The sequence below is a fragment of the Lytechinus pictus genome, chromosome 4, assembly GCF_037042905.1.
Source record: "Lytechinus pictus isolate F3 Inbred chromosome 4, Lp3.0, whole genome shotgun sequence".
Classification (NCBI taxonomy): Eukaryota; Metazoa; Echinodermata; class Echinoidea; order Temnopleuroida; family Toxopneustidae; genus Lytechinus; species Lytechinus pictus.
Window position 1 is genome coordinate 19,863,070 of NC_087248.1, and position 20,224 is coordinate 19,883,293.

The following is a 20,224-nucleotide window of genomic DNA, read 5'->3' on the forward strand; positions in this document are numbered from 1 at the left end:
CCCCGATCTGTACGCCAGAACAACCACAGTGGTTGTATCGCATCCTGTAGAGCTGTCCCTGTCATAATTTTTGAAACTACAAACATGAGAGCTTCTTTTTGGTGGGTATTATAATGTACACAAATAACTGTAAATATTTGTGAGATCAATAATTCCAGGGTGAATGCCTTTGACTGACATGTATGTCATAAATGGCTTACTAATAAACCTATATCCATTCGGTTTATGTGGCTATAAGAGAACATACAAAAAAGACAACAAAAAAATTATCACAAGGTCATGTGTGTCATTGACCATGTGTCATGAACTTGATTTGATATTATCAGTGGTTCAAAACCAAAAAAAGATACAGCTGTAGTTAAAACAATAGATCATTCTACTTTTAACAGTCTTTTACAGTTAATCCCCTTAGCGGAGAGTTATTGATACAATACTTTGAATCAATTGAATAAATAACTTGTTAATTTCAGTACTAATATTTGCTCTTAAAAGTTTAAAAGCTGGCATTAGTAGGATACTTCCGAAATTTATTGCAAGCGCATGCGCCACGATCGTGACCGTTTTAGTGCGACTATCGCTGAAGTTTTGTTCTTTATATAACATACACAAAGTTTGACTGGTCTGGTGTATACGTTTATAATTTGTATCATGGCTTTTGATGATATTCTTCTAACTTTGGGCGAGTTTGGAACCTATCAGAAAATTACCTATGCGTTGGTTTTTCTATTTTGGTTTCCGGCAGCTGCAAATGTTCTCGCGGTGGTGTTCTTGGCAGGACCAGCGGATCATTGGTGTAAGGTAAGTAGAGTCATAGCCACAACACTAAAAAAAACACCTGCGGAGTTAACAAAAAAAAACATGAGGTGTTAATAAACCTGAGGTGTTAAAAACCTGGGGTGTCAAAAAATGAGGTCTTAAAAACCCAAGGTGTTAAAAATCTGACGTTTTGATTTTGAACATATACCACCAAAGCCGTGCAAGTAAGAACCAAAGGTTATTACACCCATGGGTGTTGAAATAACACTGTCAGGTTAACACCATAATTAAATGCCTCTTATGGTCCTCTATCTACACCAGTCTAACACCACATTTTTTGATGCGCATTGTAAAATTGTCATTGTTCAAAATTCCACTGTTTGTTTGAAGCAATGATCTGCGTTCCCATTATCATAGGAAATGTAAACGTTATCTCTGCAGTTTTGCTGGACTCCGGTTAGATATGCATCGAGTATCTTGTCAACTATACGTTTTGTTTTTCAGCAGGCTGTCAATCAAAAACGAAATGACTTGCAAGACATATTAGTGATACAAGCACCATTTTACAAAGACAGAACTATTGAATTCTTGTTTGAAATGAAGATACATTTTTGGTTCTCTTTCTCCAAATAAGACCTAGTATAGCGGCATCAATCTAAAAAGAAGAATCTAAGCTTTAATTACCAAAATTGCGCCATTCATTGACTATAATTGTGATCAATTTATATTGACATCTTTCGATTTTTTCTGGAACACACTGTGAATATAGATCTTTAATTATGGAATGTATGCGAAAGCAGTTAGTGAATTGTGTTTTTGTAAAGTTCCCCCAAGCTTTGTTTATACCCGTTTGGTCACTTTGACAATAAGGTTAAAGTCTCCGCCGGAACTGACCCAGGCCTTTGTCAGTATATTGTTTTCCTATGTGAACGCTAATGAGTAACACATTCACGTTATGGCTTATAGATACATCACTTTGTGGTAGACAGTTTATAGAACCATACCATGGATATATATTAATTTGATATGATAGTTATTCACTCTCGACTGACGATGAAAACTAACTCCATTTGTTCCTAATAAGCATGAGAAATACAGTAATTTTACAGGGGCGGATCCAGCCTTCGCCAATAGCTTTATTCTTATTAATCAACATGAATATGTAATATCATAATCCTTATTTATATAATGCGAGCGCGAAGCGCGAGCTAAATTTTTTGGAAATCTTTCGTATTTTTTCCTAAATGAAAAAGGTACATGTTAAAGACTGCATGCAGTAAGCCATGAAGACGTTACATATTTTAAAAATCAAATTTTTGGACATTTTTACCCAAAGAATGGAAATTCTAACCACTTTTTGAAACTTAAACAGAATAGTTATATAACTAAACAATTGATGCGAGCGCGAAGCGCGAGCGGAAAATCGAGATTTAACGTAGACCTAAAAACGGGACACTCTATTCTTGTTTTGTAAATCATGAAACGAATGAATGATAGGGGATCTTTCTACATTTATAATGCGAGCACAAAGCGCGAACAGAGAATTATTGATATTGTGATCTGAAACTGGATAAAGATTTAAATAGAGAATAAGTTGAGTATCAAATAAACATGCGCGCGCGTGTTTCATATTTAGACCTAGAATATAGGCATTCTAAATCATCTTTTATCGTGAAAATCAAAGCGAGCGCGAAGCGCGAGCTTAAACTATTTTATATCCCGATATGAAAAAAGAGTCAATTTCAGCTCTATATTTCAAGCACTTTGTATAGGAAAATTGTGAGGTGGATAAAGATCGCACTTAATAAAGAGCTGATATTTTTCATTATTATTACTTTGAGTTTTGACATAGGACCGGCACATCCTTAGGACATGTCATCATATGAAAATGAAGACTGTCTTCCTATTCCTCTTGCTAAGCGCGAGATGAAACAAAAGGGACAATTCAATTATTAAATTAATATCTTATTCATTAATGCCTAATGAGGGCGCGAAATCTTATGATATGATGGCCTGAAAACTGAACATTTCAAGCACCTTTTGTAATTATAACTAGGATGCATCGATCGGTTAATATATTATTAACCATTAATGCGAGCGCAAATTACGAGCCTAAATTTTTATACTCTATAATTTTATACACTGTCATGAAAAGGGGATTTTAAGTAATTTGTTGTACATAACTCGCCAATCAAAATGCGAACGTGCAGCGCTAGCTGATACGTTTTGACAATCAGACCTGAAAAGAGATATTTCGAAAAATTTATGGAATACACGAAAATAATAGATACCTGATAAATCAAAATTTGCGAGCGCGCAGCGCGAGCAGAAAATGTCAATATTCAGACCATAAAACTGACATTTTTACAGAGCACTTTTTAAAAATCAATTTGTAAATCACACAAAATAATGAAGGTTCGATTTCCGAAATGAAAAATGTGTTTTGTATATTGACTTCCAAACTTGATATTTAAACTCCATATTGAACAAGATATGTAAATCACCTAAAAGGCAATGCGAGCGCGAAGCGCGAGCGAACATTTTATATAGTGATATGAAAAATTTGATAGGGGGGCGGGGCCCTCGCCCCCCTGGATCCGCCTATGGTTATTACATTTGTGGGTGCAACAGACCTCCCCCCTAAATTTGAGGTGGGGGACATTCCCCCCCTAAATTGTTAGTTGATAACCTTTTTTTTTTGCTTGACAAATTTGTACCCGTGTCCACCCCCCGTAAATTTTTTGGCTTCCGCCGCCAATGATCACACGGAGTGGACAAGAGAGTAGATACATATAAGATATGGGACAAGTAAATGCTTCATATGGGAAATGTAAACAATGCTGGTACATGAACTTGTTAAGAAGGAAATAGCATTTGGCTATTTGGTCATTACCATTTTATATGAACCCCCCCCCCATCCCCGGAATAACAGACTGCAGCTACACTTCCAATTGGGGGTAACCAAGATATCTATGTAGGGTGAATAAACTAAGCTTATCATGTTATGAAATTCATAACTCTGGGCCCGTAACAATATTTATCTTCCTCTTTATCATACAATGTGAATTTAAAGATGATTATAAATAGGTGACCCCTACTCAGTTCTAAATTTTGAATACTACTACCGTAAACTCACAGGATCGTTCGTGTGGCTGGGTGTCTCGACTAGCAGTTACCACTTTTTTTTTTACTTCTTTTTCGTAGCACATCAGGAATTATTTTATAATTTGCCATAGTGATATATCTCTTAGTGTACTCAGATAGGTTATGGTTGTTTATATATGCCTAATAATGATATTTGTTTTCATTTAAGAGAGAATTTATGCGTATAGCTCTGTGATTTATTACTGGTTTGCTCACTGGAATATTTCTTTGACAGTATAATGGCCTGTATGTTTTTCAGTGTTAGTTGAATATTACAAAAAAGTAGAAATTGATAATTTAGTACTGTCAAAACGCGGATTAAAGTTTCAAGCACGTTGGATAAGCACTTCACTGTAATAACTACTGTCAAGTTCTGAAATAATTGTTGATTTTTTCTAACAGTTTTAAAATAGTTCTTAAAGCTTTAGATAAGTTGTTTCAAAGAGTTTAATCATTCCAAAAGTCTAAAGTACTGTTTAATGTTTTGAGCAAGTTCTTGACTTGTTAGGAGTCTTATAAAGAACATGCCTAACATTTTAAACAGCGTTTTTACAGTGTATTCGTTTGCACTGAAGGCACACCTCGGCGATAAAATATTTTGAAGGTACACGTACATCCATTTTGAAATCTGTTTCAATATCAATAACTTTTTTTACCACCTAAATAACAACACAAAACAGAGAAATGTTTATTTAGTCAAATCTGGCTAAGCTTACGCGCTCTTATCCCCTCCATAATAATAATTTAAAAAAATGATCCATTATGATAGCAACAAGCACAATAATAATCACAAATATTCGCATAATACCAACTATTTGATATTACTATTTCGATGTGCAGTCCCATTGGCCGACGGACAGAAAACGTATTCATAAATGATACAGCGGACAAGCAAAATTTCGGGGTGGCTCCATCCGTTATTCATCCGCTCCAGACAATGGACAAAATGGGTAAACAATAAAATCACAGTGGACGGATGCTCGATGGGTAAAGAGCGTATGAAACATGTATAGTCGATTTAAAATTTTCCAAACCTAGAAATGTCTTGTTTCTTGATTCATTGGGTCCTAAAACAAATTCAACGTGGTTGCCCAAACAACAATTTTGCACAATTTTGCTAATTTGCATAAATCCAAAATGGCCGCCAGATGACATCTTGAATACTTAATTTTTGAACCCCTTACCTCAGAATGATGAGGAATAACACTTTTTAGGGGTTTAGGTGTGTGTAAAATCAATTTCTATTATCATTTTCGCAATATAAGGCCACCTTCAGTTCAAATCCAAGATGTCCGCCAGATGCCATCTTGAAAACTTGAATTTGACCCCCCCCCCCTTACATGAGCCCCTACACATAAGTCTCGGGAAGTGTATATATATTTTTCAATATGGCGTTTAGCAGCCATCTTGGATTTGATCTTAAGATGATCCTGTATTTAAAATTCGATAACAGAAATGGAATAATAACTCACGAGACTCAAATAACTCACGAAAAGAAATATCATTCATGATTCTGGGGCAAAGGGTTCATATGTTAATTTTTCCAAGATGACATCTGGCGGCCATCTTGGATTTGACCTGAAGATGACCTTATATTGCAATAATGATAATAGTAATCATCACTCTGAGGCAGCTGGAGGTTCAGGAGTTAGGTTTTCATCGCAGGATGGCACCTGGCGGCCATTTTGTATTTATGCAAATTATGCAAGTTGCCGTTTGGGCAACCAAGCTGACTTTGTTATAGGATCCCATATGGTCACGAATCAAGAAAAAAAAATGATCGGAAAGAACATTTCTAGGTTGGTGTATTGAGCCTATGGAACTTTCAAATCGACTAGTATGCAAAGAGTACACAACGGATTCATAATGTTTTCCAACGGATGGCCAGATTCTTTTCCGTTTTACATACATGTACTTTCTGCATCCGTAGGTGCGGTGAGACCAAGCCTTTATAGCTAAACTTTCGCTTCCAGCACTCTTTCGTGCTGTATAGGAAATGATCCTGCCGGGCATGCACCCATTCATGTAATCCCCAGGGTTGAGTTCATTACAATTCGGGTCAAAAGGCCGAGGGAATTAAAACAGAGCAGAAATAACATTCCATGTTTTTCCTCCTTAGGTACCAGAATGGGATGACGCAAACTGCACTGGGATGGGACTGAATGAGAGCGATTGTGCATACTACAAGAAGCATCTTAGCATTCCCCATACATTAGCAGACGACGATACCATTTTGTACGATCAGTGTCGCAAGTACGATGTATCGCAGGTATCGTTCGCGGATGCGATGACGTACTATAAGGAAGGCACCAATCAGAGTGAGAATATTTATGACGTCATTACATGTGATCAAGGATGGATGCATGACATGGCGCTATCAACATACACATTTACCCAGAGGGTAGGCAGAAGCCCCATGAAATTGAGCTTGTTCTAACATAATCTGATAATTTTTTTGATTTTTTTTTTTTACTTCATCTTTTATTTTTATTTTAAACACTCCCCTTTTCTACAGGACCCTGATGACGATTTTTTTTACAGGAATTTGACAAGCAAAAAAAAAAGGGTTCAAATACAAAATGAAGCTCATTGTGGTAATACTTGTACATTTTGCAACGCCTACCAGAATTCTGGGGGTAGGCAGATAATAACACACGCAGCACCCATCACCCCACTTTCCAGGGCCGTGCTATTCCCCCCCCCCCCGGTACTTCTCTCTCCTCTTCAATCTGTCTTTTTTCATCCCCATTTAAAAAAAATCAATTTGCATATGAATCACATATGAATCAAACCCCTAAATGTGTTTTTATTTCCTATCCCTTCTCACTACAGCCCCTCTGGCTGTGTTTAAGTGGTGCAAATTATGTTCATAAATTGATTGTATCTATTCATTCATCATCTTATCTCTTGGGGGTGGGGTTCCGGTATTTCAATCGCAATATTCGGTCTGCCTTGAAAGTTACATGTTAATAATCGTGAAGATTGGCACAGTTTCCCCTAAAAGTACGGTTTTATTTTCATCATTGTAACCAATCACCTTCATTGTAAAAAAAAAGAAAAAACAGGAAAAGTTATCTCAACTTGATTAGAATATCCCGTATAAAGGCCTTGCCTGCACACGTAACAATAGTGGCCGGTTTAAGAAACTGTTCGACTTTAGAACTGATATGTATAAATGTATATGGAAAGACACATTAATTCATTTAAGACAAATGCCTATGCAAGTATCTAAGTGGGGGACTCTTTAAACATATCATCATTTACTTGGAGCCTCTGTCTTCGAATATTTTAGGAATTGAATTTTACGCTTTAATGCAACTGTCTTCTGGAAGTTTGAAGGAGAAGTGTATATAAACAGAAAAAAAAATAATATATATGATTTCTCAATCAGGATGATTTTGTCTCCTTTGTTTTCAGTTCGACCTGGTTTGTGACCGGAAGTACCTGGTCAATTTGTCACAATCAATCTTCTTCGTTGGGGTCTTCATTGGTTCTGTAATACTTGGTGCAATTGCAGACAGGTAATATTACACAGGGGCCGATCCGTATTTAACGGGGGTGGGGCGAAATTGTCTCTAAGGAGCAAAAAAATAATAAATTAAAAGAGATCAAAGGTCACCAGCATCGTAGCCAATATTCTTTCCATTTTGATTTCCTGACAAGCAAAGAAAATATTCATATCAAAATATACCCCCCCCCCCTTAAAAGTGTCCATTGTACCCCCTTCCCCGATCCGCGATATGCATATTCATTCTAATATATATTCCAATCTCTGAATAAACATATAACGTTTATAAAAGTAAACACAATTTATGAATTTTATAGAAGTGCAAATATACATATAACTATACATATATAAATGGTGTGTCCAATAATTTTAATTTTTTTTGTTCAGCTATATTTCATCTTATTTTAATGATGTTGCTCGTTTTATTTTTCTTACTATCAAATCCTTTTAGGCCCCGTTGGCCGTTTTATATCTCCCCGCCGATGTGTTTAAGGTGCGTTTGAACTTAATTGAAATATCTCGCTGTTTTTCTGTTAGATATGGAAGGAAAATATCGTTAATCATTTCAAACATCATCGTTGTCTTGTTTGGTGTCTGTGCTGCATTTTCTCCGAACTACATCACTCTTGTTACCCTGAGGGCGCTCTCGGCTGTCGGATGCTTTGGGATGCTTCTTATATCTACGGTGATAGGTAAGTAGTATATTATTATAGAATGGTGTTATGGATCCGGATCAAAATTAATGATTGGGTAAGATCCATCACGTGACAGGTCATTTAAAAGAAAAAAATACTAATGACTTCTACTATTAACCAGTGCCGGTGTAGCGGCGGATTCGGTTCCAACGGCGGATATGGTATCCGTCGGCATGGTTTGACGCGTTTTGATGTTTGCAGATTTCGTTCCTCGGCGGATTTGGCTCAGATTGACTACGTTTATTCATTATGACGTCACCCTCGGCAGCACATGCGCGGCTCTGGCAATATCGGGAGGGGGGGTGGTTTAGTTTGAGATATCGCGCGCGGCCACATACCACGTGATGTATACGTATGTACGGTACGCGCATGAACGATAGCAAGAGCGATATCTGCCGAATAGAAAATTGGTACTGAATCCGCCGGAGTTGGAACACGATCCGCCGGCGGATTGTGTGCCTAGTACCGTATCTGCCAGGAACCGAATCTGCCGCTACACCGGCCGCACATAAACGTTGTTAGCATCACAGAGCGCTAACAGTAAATACAGTCACACCCTTCGGATTGTGAAGTGAAAAAAATTGTTTCAATGTGTAAGTAATGCACTGTTGTAACATTAGGCATTGTTGCCACATTTCCGGTTGTAACAGAGCCTCTATGTTAGCGCTAACAATGTTCCTGTGCGGTCAATACAGTTCTATTGACTGATGTGGGTTTTTTTTTAGATGACGATGGTTTCTCAAATAACTAGGATCCACATCACTATCTTATAAAACAAATAATACACACCATTTTGCTCAGGAATAAGAATAATAAAACATAACAGATTTGAAACAGTCCTAGCCCGTCAGCTTTCATATTTCGCATAATCACGCCTTTTACATGTTCTAGGGTGGAAATTGGGTCATTTTGCACATTTTGCATTCGTTTTCATTGTCATGTGGCACCAGAATCCGTTCTCCGTGGTGGTGCAAAAAAACATTACTCGCTATTGTGACATTTAGGTCGCATATTTTTCTAAGTGTTCAGATCTGTTTTAGCGATTTTAATCATCATGGTTTTAATGCTAGACAATGGATAGGTCTACATGAAAAAATCTGAAGACTTATATCATACATGTATTTCAAAAGAGAAAAACATGTAAATGTATATCAATCTGATTCACACTGGCTTTAAATACTATACAAAAAGTGCGAGACAAAATAACGCGTTTTTGGAATTGAGGAATCAAAGCAAGATTACCACTGACCAGAAAAAAAATATAAAATTCAGGAATCCTGATTTCAGTTATAACGTCGTAAAATTCATTCATAATACCACTTGCAATAGACATGTGGTGTACTGTTAACAGTTTCGTGAAGCCAGACCGAATCTCTTCAATTCTGTTTGCACAGGAACTGAGTTTGTCGGCCCATCGAAACGTGCCTTTGTGGGAATCTTCATCTCCGTGTCGTTTTCCCTTGGATATCTCCTACTCACAATCTACGCCTATTTTATCAGAAATTGGCGCTATCTTCTACTATCGCTCAATCTGACATTCGCTCTGTTTTTCTTCTTTTACCCGTGAGTATAGTTTTGATGCCCTTTCGTCTCAGCTGCTACGTGCGGAGGATTTCGAACAGAGTAAGCGTATTAAATTGCCTGTAAAAACAATTACAAAGAATAGCTGTGAGGTCTTTGTCGAAAATTGGTGAACCGGAACGTCAGTTTTGCCTTAAGTTTGAGAGCTAATGAAAAATTACAAATGTCGTTCATGTTTGCCAAGAATGAAGGACTAATCATCTGCTTTGATTCACCAATTTTCGACAAAGTCTTCTGTGCCCTGTTTGCTGTTCTTTGTCATGACGGTCATTTGACAATACATTTGCTCTGTTCTTGATTCCTCCGTACATAGCTGAGTAAAACACCTATCCTATCATGTGTTAGAGAATAAGCATTGTCTACATCGTGATTATACACATACACAAAATAAAAGTGTGTTTATATCCATAAATAAAGGTTCATGCATAATATTATTTTTGGTTCATAAGCACATAAGAGCCCTTTAATAAACTTTAACTTACTTCGATTACACCCATGACCATAATCACCAGTGGCTCTTGCCCTTGACTGTGTAAATATGGGAATTAATCCAAACGTATTTGAAATAATTCTATTAACTTTTCATATTCCAGGGCCTCTAAGTATAACAGTGTTTGAACCACTGACAGAGTCACCCTAGTAAAATAAGACGTAATAAATAAATAAATATTCATTAGTCTTTTTTAATTGCTTAATCGAATAAACAATCTATACATATGTATAGATCATACATCATAACACTTTTAGAAGTTACTAAGAATACCAAAGTATTGAAAATCAGCTCATGAAGTGCAGCCACAATACGAGCTCATAGAAGTGCTGGTTTAGCAACTTTTTTTAATATTAAGAGCGTATAGACTTCCATAAAGGTTGCTATTATAACCAGAATTTACCCCTTTTTATTTGTTGCCATAAAACCATAGGTTTACATTGCTCAAACGTGATGAAGAAATTGATTTGAAATACGATCTTACGTATGAACTATTTTTGACTTATTATGATAAATTTACAAAAGCATTTATCTCGTTGATTTTTACAATTTCATGATAATAATTTACAATTTCAAAATAACTATAGATGCACGCTTGTTTTTAGATAATGTGGAGTTTTAGCTCAGCGACTGTCGGAAGATTCAAGAACATAGAAAGCGTATTGTCAAAATATGATCATCATGACAAAGACAACAAAAAGTCTTTGTCGAAAATTTGTGAATCAAAACAGCAGTTGACTAGGACCCTGGCAACGATACATTCGCAATTGTTTGTCAGCTCCGAAACTTAAGACAAAACTGCTGTTCCGGTTCACCAATTTTCGACAAAGGCCTCTTAGTTGTTCTTTGTCATTTGATAGGCATTTTCAATACATTTACTGTGTTCTTGAAACCGTCCTCGTCGCAGTTGCAAACACTCCATAGTTTTGTAATCATTCAGTGTGTTATATGCTTTTCACACTGCACTTTTTGTCCTAAATTGGTGGGGCTAAGGGGGGGGGGGGTCTTAGCATTAGCCAATTACAGAAGTCGAAATTGCACGTTAATCGCGATCTGTATGGTAGAATCATCAATATTTATGAGCTGTGTGATTGCCCGGGGTCAAGGCGTTAACCCCGGCTGTGCAATAGTACGGGGTTAAGAAAGACAGTGTGAATCGAAAAAAAGATAGTATTGGGTTAAGGATAGTATGGGGTTAAGGAAATGCAGTGTGAAAAGCATATTAGTGTACCACATTTTATCCCGTTTTGGAATTAGGTTTATCCCTGAATCGGTAAGGTGGCAGATCTTCAAAGGTCGGTACAAAGAGGCGGAAGCTACCATCAGGAAAGTTGCCAGAATCAACAAAGTCAATCTCCCGGATGGCTTTTTCCACAAACACGACTTTTATAATTCAGGGGTATGTATATCTAAATGGGTGTGAAACACCTTGACCACGTATACATTTTCTGACTGGAAACTACAGGCGACTTGCCATGAGCACTGGTCATTTTCAACAAGATCCAAATAAAAAGTAGGTTGCCGTTTATCCTGCTAATGAAGTCGAAAAGCAAGAAATGTAAAAAGCTCACTTCTTTTTAGAATTACTAATTGAATACACAGTATAGCAAAATTTATATTTCAATATGTCATCTGCCCCCCCCCCCCCTTCTCCCACTTTGAAATCCTGGATCTGCCAATCATAAGTAAAGAACAACGAAAAGATTGCATAAACTTATGATAATTACGATGCAGATCGTGAGGATAACCATCGTCCGGAAATTATGGTTTAGTGGTAGAGTGCCCGCCTCAAGACGGAAGGTCACGGGTTCGATCCCCGCCCGAGTCATGCAAAAGACTTAAAATGTGACGTCCTGTCTTCTCTTTGTTATGTTATGCAGGACCCGCTGGAAGAACAGTTCACAAGAGCCGAAGTGGCTACCCTAGGCAAAATAAGATTATTATTGTAATTATTATTATGATTATTATTACTATTATTTTATCATCATTATCATTATTATTATTATCATTATTATGAATTTGTTCCCATAAACCTAGGAGAAACCAGCTGAAAAGGAACGTGATCCAACTCTACTTGATCTTTTCCGGACACCGGTCCTGCGAAAAAGGACGCTCGTTTTGATTGTTATTTGGTAAGTACGATTTTACACGTGCATGAGTGTGAACTCCACTATTAAAAACAATGATCTACAAACATAAGCGACAGTACCAATTTGTTTTCACATTCACATAATTAATATAGTGTGTGATATGGATATTATTGAAAAGGAAATTTACTACAGGCATTCCTCCTAAGGAGAGTATCAAAATTGGGGGAAGGGTACACTTTTCTCAGACATAGAGTGTATAAATTATTTTAATGAAAATGAAAATAGAATATTTTATGCAAGTTCTTAGAGAGGATGAGACATGTACAATTAGAATGAAGGATGATTAGAATCTGGGGTCCATTTCAAAAAGAGTCCATAGCATGGAGAGAGGGGATCTACATTCTAATGACAGTGTCCAGCCCCATTCTCCTCTTGTCCTCTTGACACTCCCCTGGTTTATAATCTCCGCCATGCTGATGGCGCTACACTTTTATTACCCCTTTTTTTTAGGTTAACCAACAACCTCATATTCTATGGCTTGCATCTGAGTACCGGGTCCTTTGGAGTCAACATCTATCTGAGTTTTGTTATATCCGGAGTCGTAGAGATCGTTTCTGTCTGCCTCTGTATCCCAGCGATAGAATGGATTGGTCGTCGGTACAGTATCATAGCCTGCTTCGTCATTGCAGGCGTGGCTAGTTGTATTGCCATTTTCGTCCGTAAGTACATAATAATAAATGTGAATTATATATGAATTGTAAATTTAGTCTGCTTGGCTTTCAAAGAATACAATAATCACGATTGGTAATAGTCCCAGGGGGGGGGGGCACTTCCATTGACGAGTGGATACCATGCGCGACCACGGGGTCTCGAAAAGCACCCTAAACACGTATTTTCCAAATTCTGAAAATGCACCCCTTAATAAGTATTGGCGTCTGAAACCCTACCCTTAACAAGTATTGGAAACAAAACGATACTCTTGGCAAGTATTCCCTGAAATGAACCCCTAAACAAGTACAGTGATGGGTCCGTCGGTCGTCGGTACCTTTTAATACACACCATTTGGTTTAGTACGGCCCCATGCACCTTCTACACCTCGCGCAAATCGGACTCTAAACACGAAGTGCTGGGGCAAAAAGGACATCCTTTATAAAACATTTTAATTTTGTTTTATCATCCCCGCAAATATGACCCTAAACACGTAGCTTTCCTAGCGAAATAGATACCCTTTTTTCAGTATTTTTGTGTTTTTGACACCCTTATCACGTTACGTGCGTAACGTGCCCTATCATGAAAAAGACATCATTTTTACGTGTGTTTTGGTCACGCGTGGTATCCACTCGTCAATGTAAGTGCCCCCCCCCCCCCGGGGTAATAGTAGAATGCAATAAACATAATTCAAATCATATATCATAAAATGAAACGGAGCTAAATCTCAACAATGAAATGCAAAGTCACACTTTTCGTTAGTCAAAATCCGTTTCTGAAACAGACGATAAGAGTGGACAGACGTAGTTATCTCGTCTGTTTCAGAAAGAGTACGTATTTGAATGTTATCTTTTTGTCACACCATGGACACTGAGACTTCTGTTTACGCGTATCCCTATGTCCTCTGAGGGAGGGCGCTATGAGATAGTGATGTCACATACTAAGGTCTGTTGCCCACCATGAATTCTTGATACCAATATCAACTAAAGGCAAAACAAGAAAAAAAAAGAGGGGGTCATCAAATTCTGACGGGAGGGTGGGGGGGGGGCACTCTGCCGTCCCCTTCAGGACTGATATGCTAGTGCCAACCATTGTTACCAAGATGCTGATCTGGACCCGTCTTACAGAGAGTTGCGATTGATCCAATCAACCACAACTATGGATGGCCAGCAATGTCACCATCTAATTTGTTTAAAATACTCATCGTTCTCTTGAAGGTTCAGTGTGATTATCTTTTTTTACTAAGGAGATTGTGGAAATTGCATGTAGAAAAAAAAATGGTATGGATGGATTCCCACACAGTTGTGATTGATTGGATCAATCATAACTCTTTGTAAGACGGGACCCAATAAAGGCCCATTGCAGAGGGGACTTTTAAAAAATAATATGCAAGTCACCAATATGCACTTCCGATTGGTTGAAAAAATTCGTTGTTATTGATATTTGAATTTGCAACTGATTGCAACTCTTGGTGCACCGCGCTCTAGATTCATCTCTGCATTTATTGATGTGGTTCTCTTTTTAATTCGTACAGCTACTGGGGTGGCCAAAACGACAATAGGTATGATCGGAAAGTTCGGTATCGCAGGGTCCTGGGCGATCGGTGGCATCTTTGTCCTTGAAGTCCTACCAACTCCTACAAGGTGAGTGAGGGGGGGGGGTACCTTTCTGGACGGGAGCTTTGAAGGAGGGTAACAGGGGAACAAAAAATATTCATCCAAGCAGCCCCCCAAAAAAAAAAAATAATAAGTAGATAAAAAACAAAATTCCAACACTCAGCGAATGCTTGGAGTTTGGATAAACATGATAGAACAAGGTTCCACTCCCACCCCTTTAAAGTAAAAAAAAAAGAAAGATAATATGATTGTACGCTTGTTTTCTGTAAACTATGTGAAAGCGCACGTGCGTATTGCTAACAGGAAGATCTGGGGGGAAATATCAACATCTTCCCCGATCGGCCGCTCAAAGAGGTAAAAGCATTTTTTGTTGTTGGGGGGGGGGGGGGTTAGTCCTAAAGACTGAGGTTTGATTATATTCTAGTTTTAGTTTCACAACAAGATAACTTATCCTACACTGTAAAAATATTGGGTAAAATTTTAACCAGAACGAGGGTAATTATGTGTCCAACCAATTTTGGGAAGTATTTTACCCAATGCGGGAAGCATATTGTCCAGTAAGGTTAAAAATAAGCAGCAATTACTTTAGAATGGGCAAAATTTTCATCACTTTGGATAAATAAAATGCCCAACAAAAATGCCCAATGTTGGTTGGACACGATGATTACCCTCATGGAGCATTTTTACCCAATATTTTTTAGTGTATAGGGCCAAAGTAACAACTGCTCTGCAATTGTTTCACCATTAACGCAGGAGTGTTGGTATCGGAATATGTTCCACGGCATCCCGCATCATTGCCATAGCAACCCCTCTCCTTCTCATTCTCTACGATGTTTGGGCACCTGGTCCCCTCGTTCTTCAGACCATAGCTGCTTTAATAACAGGGGGATTGTGCTTCATTCTCCCCGAAACCCGAGGCAAGAAGCTCCCAGAGACGCTGGAGGACGGAGAAACTTTTGGAATGTAGGTTAACGCAACCATTTATTAGTGATTTTCCCCTAACACTTTTTTATTTTATAATTGTCATTATTATTCTTTATTATTACTATTACCATTGTTGTTATCATTATCATAACCATTTTACATTATTTCAGTATTATCGGTTATCATTACTATTATTATTACTATCATCATCATCATTATCATTACCATCGTCATCATCGTCAGCTTCATATCCTTGTTATTCTGTCAGTACTATTAGAAGTAGTAGTAATAATATTAGGAATAGTAGTAGTAGTAGTATAGGCGTATTAGCAGTAGTAGTAGAAGTAGCAGTAGTAATAGTATTAGTAGTTGCAAAAGTAGTTGTAGTAGTAGTAGTAGTAGTAGTAGTAGTAGTAGGAGTAGTAGTAGTAGTAGTGGTAGTAGTAGTAGTAGTAGTAGTAGTAGTAGTAGTAGTAGTAGTAGTAGTAGAAGTAGTAGTAGGAGTAGCAGTAGTAACAGTAATAGTAGTCGTAAAAGTAGTTGTAGTAGTAGCAGCAGCAGTATAGTAGTAGTAGTTGTTGTTGTTGTTGTTATAGTTGCATAGTAGTAGTGGTGGTAGTAGTAGTAGTAGTAGTAGTAGTAGTAGTAGTAGTAGTAGTAGCAGTAGTAGTAGTAATAGTAGTAGTAGTAGTAGTAGCAGTAGTAGTAGTAATAGTAGTAGTAGTAAACGTAGTATAATCATTATTACAACCATCGTTAACATTATCACGATTATCTTCTTCTATTGTTTGATGTTGATTTTTCTTTTCTAATCGTTATCTTCGTTACTATCAAATACGTAAATTGATATTTATGTCTCGATTCTCACTCCAGAAAAACGCAAAAGGAGAAGGAACTTCACAGCATGGAAAGTGCTCCTTTTTAATTTTCTGGACGATCAGGTGCCGTAGGGGATAGAACAGGTATTATGGAGTTTTTGTACAACGACCTACGGAGGATCCAAGGACAGAGCAGAGGAAATATTTGTAAAATGCCCATCGTGACAAAGAACAACCAACAAGTTTTGTCGAAAATTTGTGAACCAAAACAGGTTTAGTTGTGAATCGGGACAAATTACATGTTTTCATTTTTCGTCAGCTCCGAAACTTATTAGGACGAAACTGTTGTTCCTGTCCACCAATTTTCGACAAAGACCTTTCAGCTGTTCTATGTCGTTTGACGGGCATTTTCAATATATTTGTTGTCAGGGGGCGGATTCAGGATTTTCAACAAGGGGGGACACATTTTCCCCAGGGAAACAAAGGGTTCTCACTTGTGTATGAACGACATAATTTCAGTGCCTCTCAAAGTGGGGGGGGGGCGACACTTGTGTATGAACGGCATATCTACATAAGAAATATTGACTATGACTCTCAAGGGGGGGGGGCACGGACTTGAAATGCCCCCCCCCCCCCTGGATTCGCCACTGTTTACTGTGTTTTTTAATCCTCTGTACGTCACGGAGCAAAAACTCCCTATTCTATCATCTTGTAACCCAATGCGCATGGACCCTACGAAGTTCGATCCACCGACTGCTTCAGCATCCCGTACTGTTAAGGGACAGCACCAATGGACCTACAAGAAGAGATGGACGAATCGAGTCTTCCAACGGTAGTTACCACTTTCCGATTACGTGGATCTTAATGAGAACATACTTTGCCAATTGTGCCGATTCCAAGGAGCCGGGGGGGGGGGGGGGGGCAGTCAATTATATTGCTGTACACATGCGTGACAAAAAAGGGTGTTTTTTCAGTTTTGGACGCCAGCCGCGCGTGCACTCGTTAAGGGTATCAAAAACACCGATTTTCAAAAAATAAAAAATAAATAAAAGTGGTTTTGAAAGACTGGTCAATGGTCAATCGCGGGGTCGAACGTATTTATGGGTTTTTTTTTCAAAGCTTTTTTTCTATTAAGACTAACCAAAAGTGTTTAGGGTATGTTTTCCCCCCCAAGTTTTTTCCCTGAGGCTTTTTCCTGAAGTATTCTAGTTCTTTCCGATTGTGGTATTTAAACCATAATTGTACTGGGGGTATGCAATACCCATGAATATAGTTTTGTCTAACAAAACTTGTTTAGGGGTCATATTCTGGCGACAACTTGTTTAGCAAAATGTGTAAATGATGCCCGCGAAAATTTTGTTTAGGGGGTTTATTTTGCACACATAGAAAAACTCGTTTAGGGGATGTTTGGAAATAATTTGGTCACGCATGTGTAGACCGATACATTTGACTGGCCTCCCCGGGCCAAGGAGTATCTGATCACTTGCAAAGGAATGGTTTCCTGGTCTTGGTGCAGAAAAATTGGACACAGACGTTTTTTTTTTCTGATAAAGAATTTGTTACTGCCGATTCGCGGGCTTCCGCACACACATATAATGACTTCAACAACAGTGAGAAATACACAATATCTAGGGGCTACGTGCCATGTATCTCTGGAATAGTCGGACACGGTCGGAGGAAACTTGAAATATGCAATGAAAAACAATAAATCACATTATATCCTCTATCTTGAAATATGCAAACATACTAGAATTTCACTTGTAAACAAGAATTGGACATTGATCTGCCAGGAATGAAGTGAATTATCATCTTCTGCGCATACATCCATACTGAAAAAACAGCGTTCCACAGTGTGTGCCACGGTGTGTTCACAGTGTGGAACACAATGTGAAATCACCCTCACACTTTTAATTTTGATCATTTCAATAGTGTGAATCACATATTCACAAAGTCGACCATGTGAACACGCTGTGAACACTCACACCGCGGTGTGCGCGACGCGTCGAGGTGTCCACAGTGTGAAAATATCTTCACATTATTTAATTTAAGCATTTTAACAGGTGAGTGTGAATGATATTTTCACATTGTCCACTATGTGAACATACTGTGATCTCATTGTGTAATACTGTGTTCTTTTCCAGCAAGGATTCGGGGCAAAATTGGGGTCAGATGTACAACAACAAAAAACACTGATCATTATACGAATTTTAAAACGTAATTTCAGTTTATAATCGAGTGTCAGTAAGACACATATCTCACACTAAGCCCACGAATATTCCGCTTCATATAAGTTTTTCTACTTTTTGTATGTCAGCAAAAACATATACGTAAATATTTGTCAACAAGTTTCTATACGTCTTTTACATGTATTATTCTATGTGGATTTCTAAGCTGAATAACAATATCAGCAGTCTGTCACTGAAATGTAAATCCATGTACTTTGATTAAACATGAATTCGATAATTTTATTGTCGTGAAGGTGTTTTATTGTTGTGTATTGTTGTACTCGAGATTATACTCAAAGAGTGATTTTTTTTTCATTAGGTCGCGAGAAAAATTTAGAAAGAATGTTATGATTATTTCAGTTATTCTCCATAAAGCTCAAGCAGGTTTTATTAAAATAAAATATTGAATTGCATCGCAAGAATTGAATTATAAAATTGTATCGTCCTGAACTAATGGTTGTGAAAATTAATTGAAAGAAAATGAACCCCAATCGAACAAAACTTTATACCTTCTTCTAGATAATAGATCTAACTCTGTGACTATATCCGAAGAGTGTCTTCCTTTGGATAATTGTATCCAAAAGAAAACACTCTTGATGATATTGTTGAAAGATAGTTCCTTTTGTATTATGTATCAATTTTATTCTCACATTGCTATACTGTGGATAATGTTATCAACAAATAACCCATTTCCTTATATTTCACACTGATGATTTTTTTATTATATCTCTAGTGTGAAAGTGGTTTGAAGTGTCTTGGAATGCCTGATGGTATTCAAATGTGAATAGGGATGAAAGGATATAATCAGAATAAAAAGCACAGAAATTGAAAGAATAAAGATTGTGAGGTTAATGATACAAAATTAGGAAAGATTGACTTCAATAGTCCACTGACATAATGTAGTGGAGAATAGGAAAATAATGAGGTTGTTCTGAATGATGTGGACGATCGAGAGAGAGAGAAGTGTTGGTCATGGTGCTGGAGAAAATGAACCCCTTTTAAGGGAAAATGCTGATGTAAATAAATAGTGATGATGATGATGACGATGATGATGAATAACGTATAGAATTATCATATTAATTCCATGCATTTATATCTGCTATGCAAATTGTCATGTTTCTCACAAGGAAATTGACAAGGTCAATGAAACTTGAATTTCGAGCAAAAGTGAACGAAAATTGTCCATTTTGAAAAAGATATACTTAGATGAAACAATCCTATACGTTAGACGCATTTCATGGGAGTAGGACTAAGGCGCCTTGGTCAGCCGGGTTAACAAAAATGGACCAAAATGGGGGGGGGGGGTGATAAAATGGGCATTTTGGGTTGACAAACTTTTTTTAATTTTTACCTAATACCCGGGAATGGCTACTTAACGTGTATAGTGAGGGTACCGAAAATCGATAGCGGGACAACAAGTTCTAGAAATCAAAGCCGGAGAAAAGGATCTGGCTGGACCAAAAAAAATATCCCAATTTATGAGCGACAGTGTAGTTCTGAGCTCAGGTATGGACATCGAAGATATTCCTTTTATATAATAAAGTAATGCTAATCAAGGTAAGCATGATATTTTAATCTTGAGCAAAATAATGCATATGACGATTCATAATTACGCTTACAGTTGTCCAGATTTTTCCACAATTTTGGTTGCAATAGAGCCCACATTTTG

At 37.6% G+C, this 20,224-nt stretch overlaps 1 protein-coding gene across 1 annotated transcript; it reads left to right on the top strand.

Annotated features, from left to right (window-relative positions):
• Window positions 1-542: 542 nt before the first annotated feature.
• LOC129259396 (organic cation transporter-like protein) lies at window positions 543-18,792 on the top strand. The gene is made up of 11 exons (XM_064098573.1): window positions 543-798; window positions 6,020-6,301; window positions 7,318-7,421; window positions 7,946-8,100; window positions 9,498-9,666; window positions 11,432-11,573; window positions 12,212-12,306; window positions 12,775-12,983; window positions 14,507-14,615; window positions 15,342-15,551; window positions 16,386-18,792. The coding sequence occupies exons 1-11, from the start codon at window positions 649-651 to the stop codon at window positions 16,435-16,437; spliced, it is 1,677 nt and encodes a 558-aa protein (XP_063954643.1). The 5' UTR covers window positions 543-648; the 3' UTR covers window positions 16,438-18,792.
• Window positions 18,793-20,224: the final 1,432 nt, after the last annotated feature.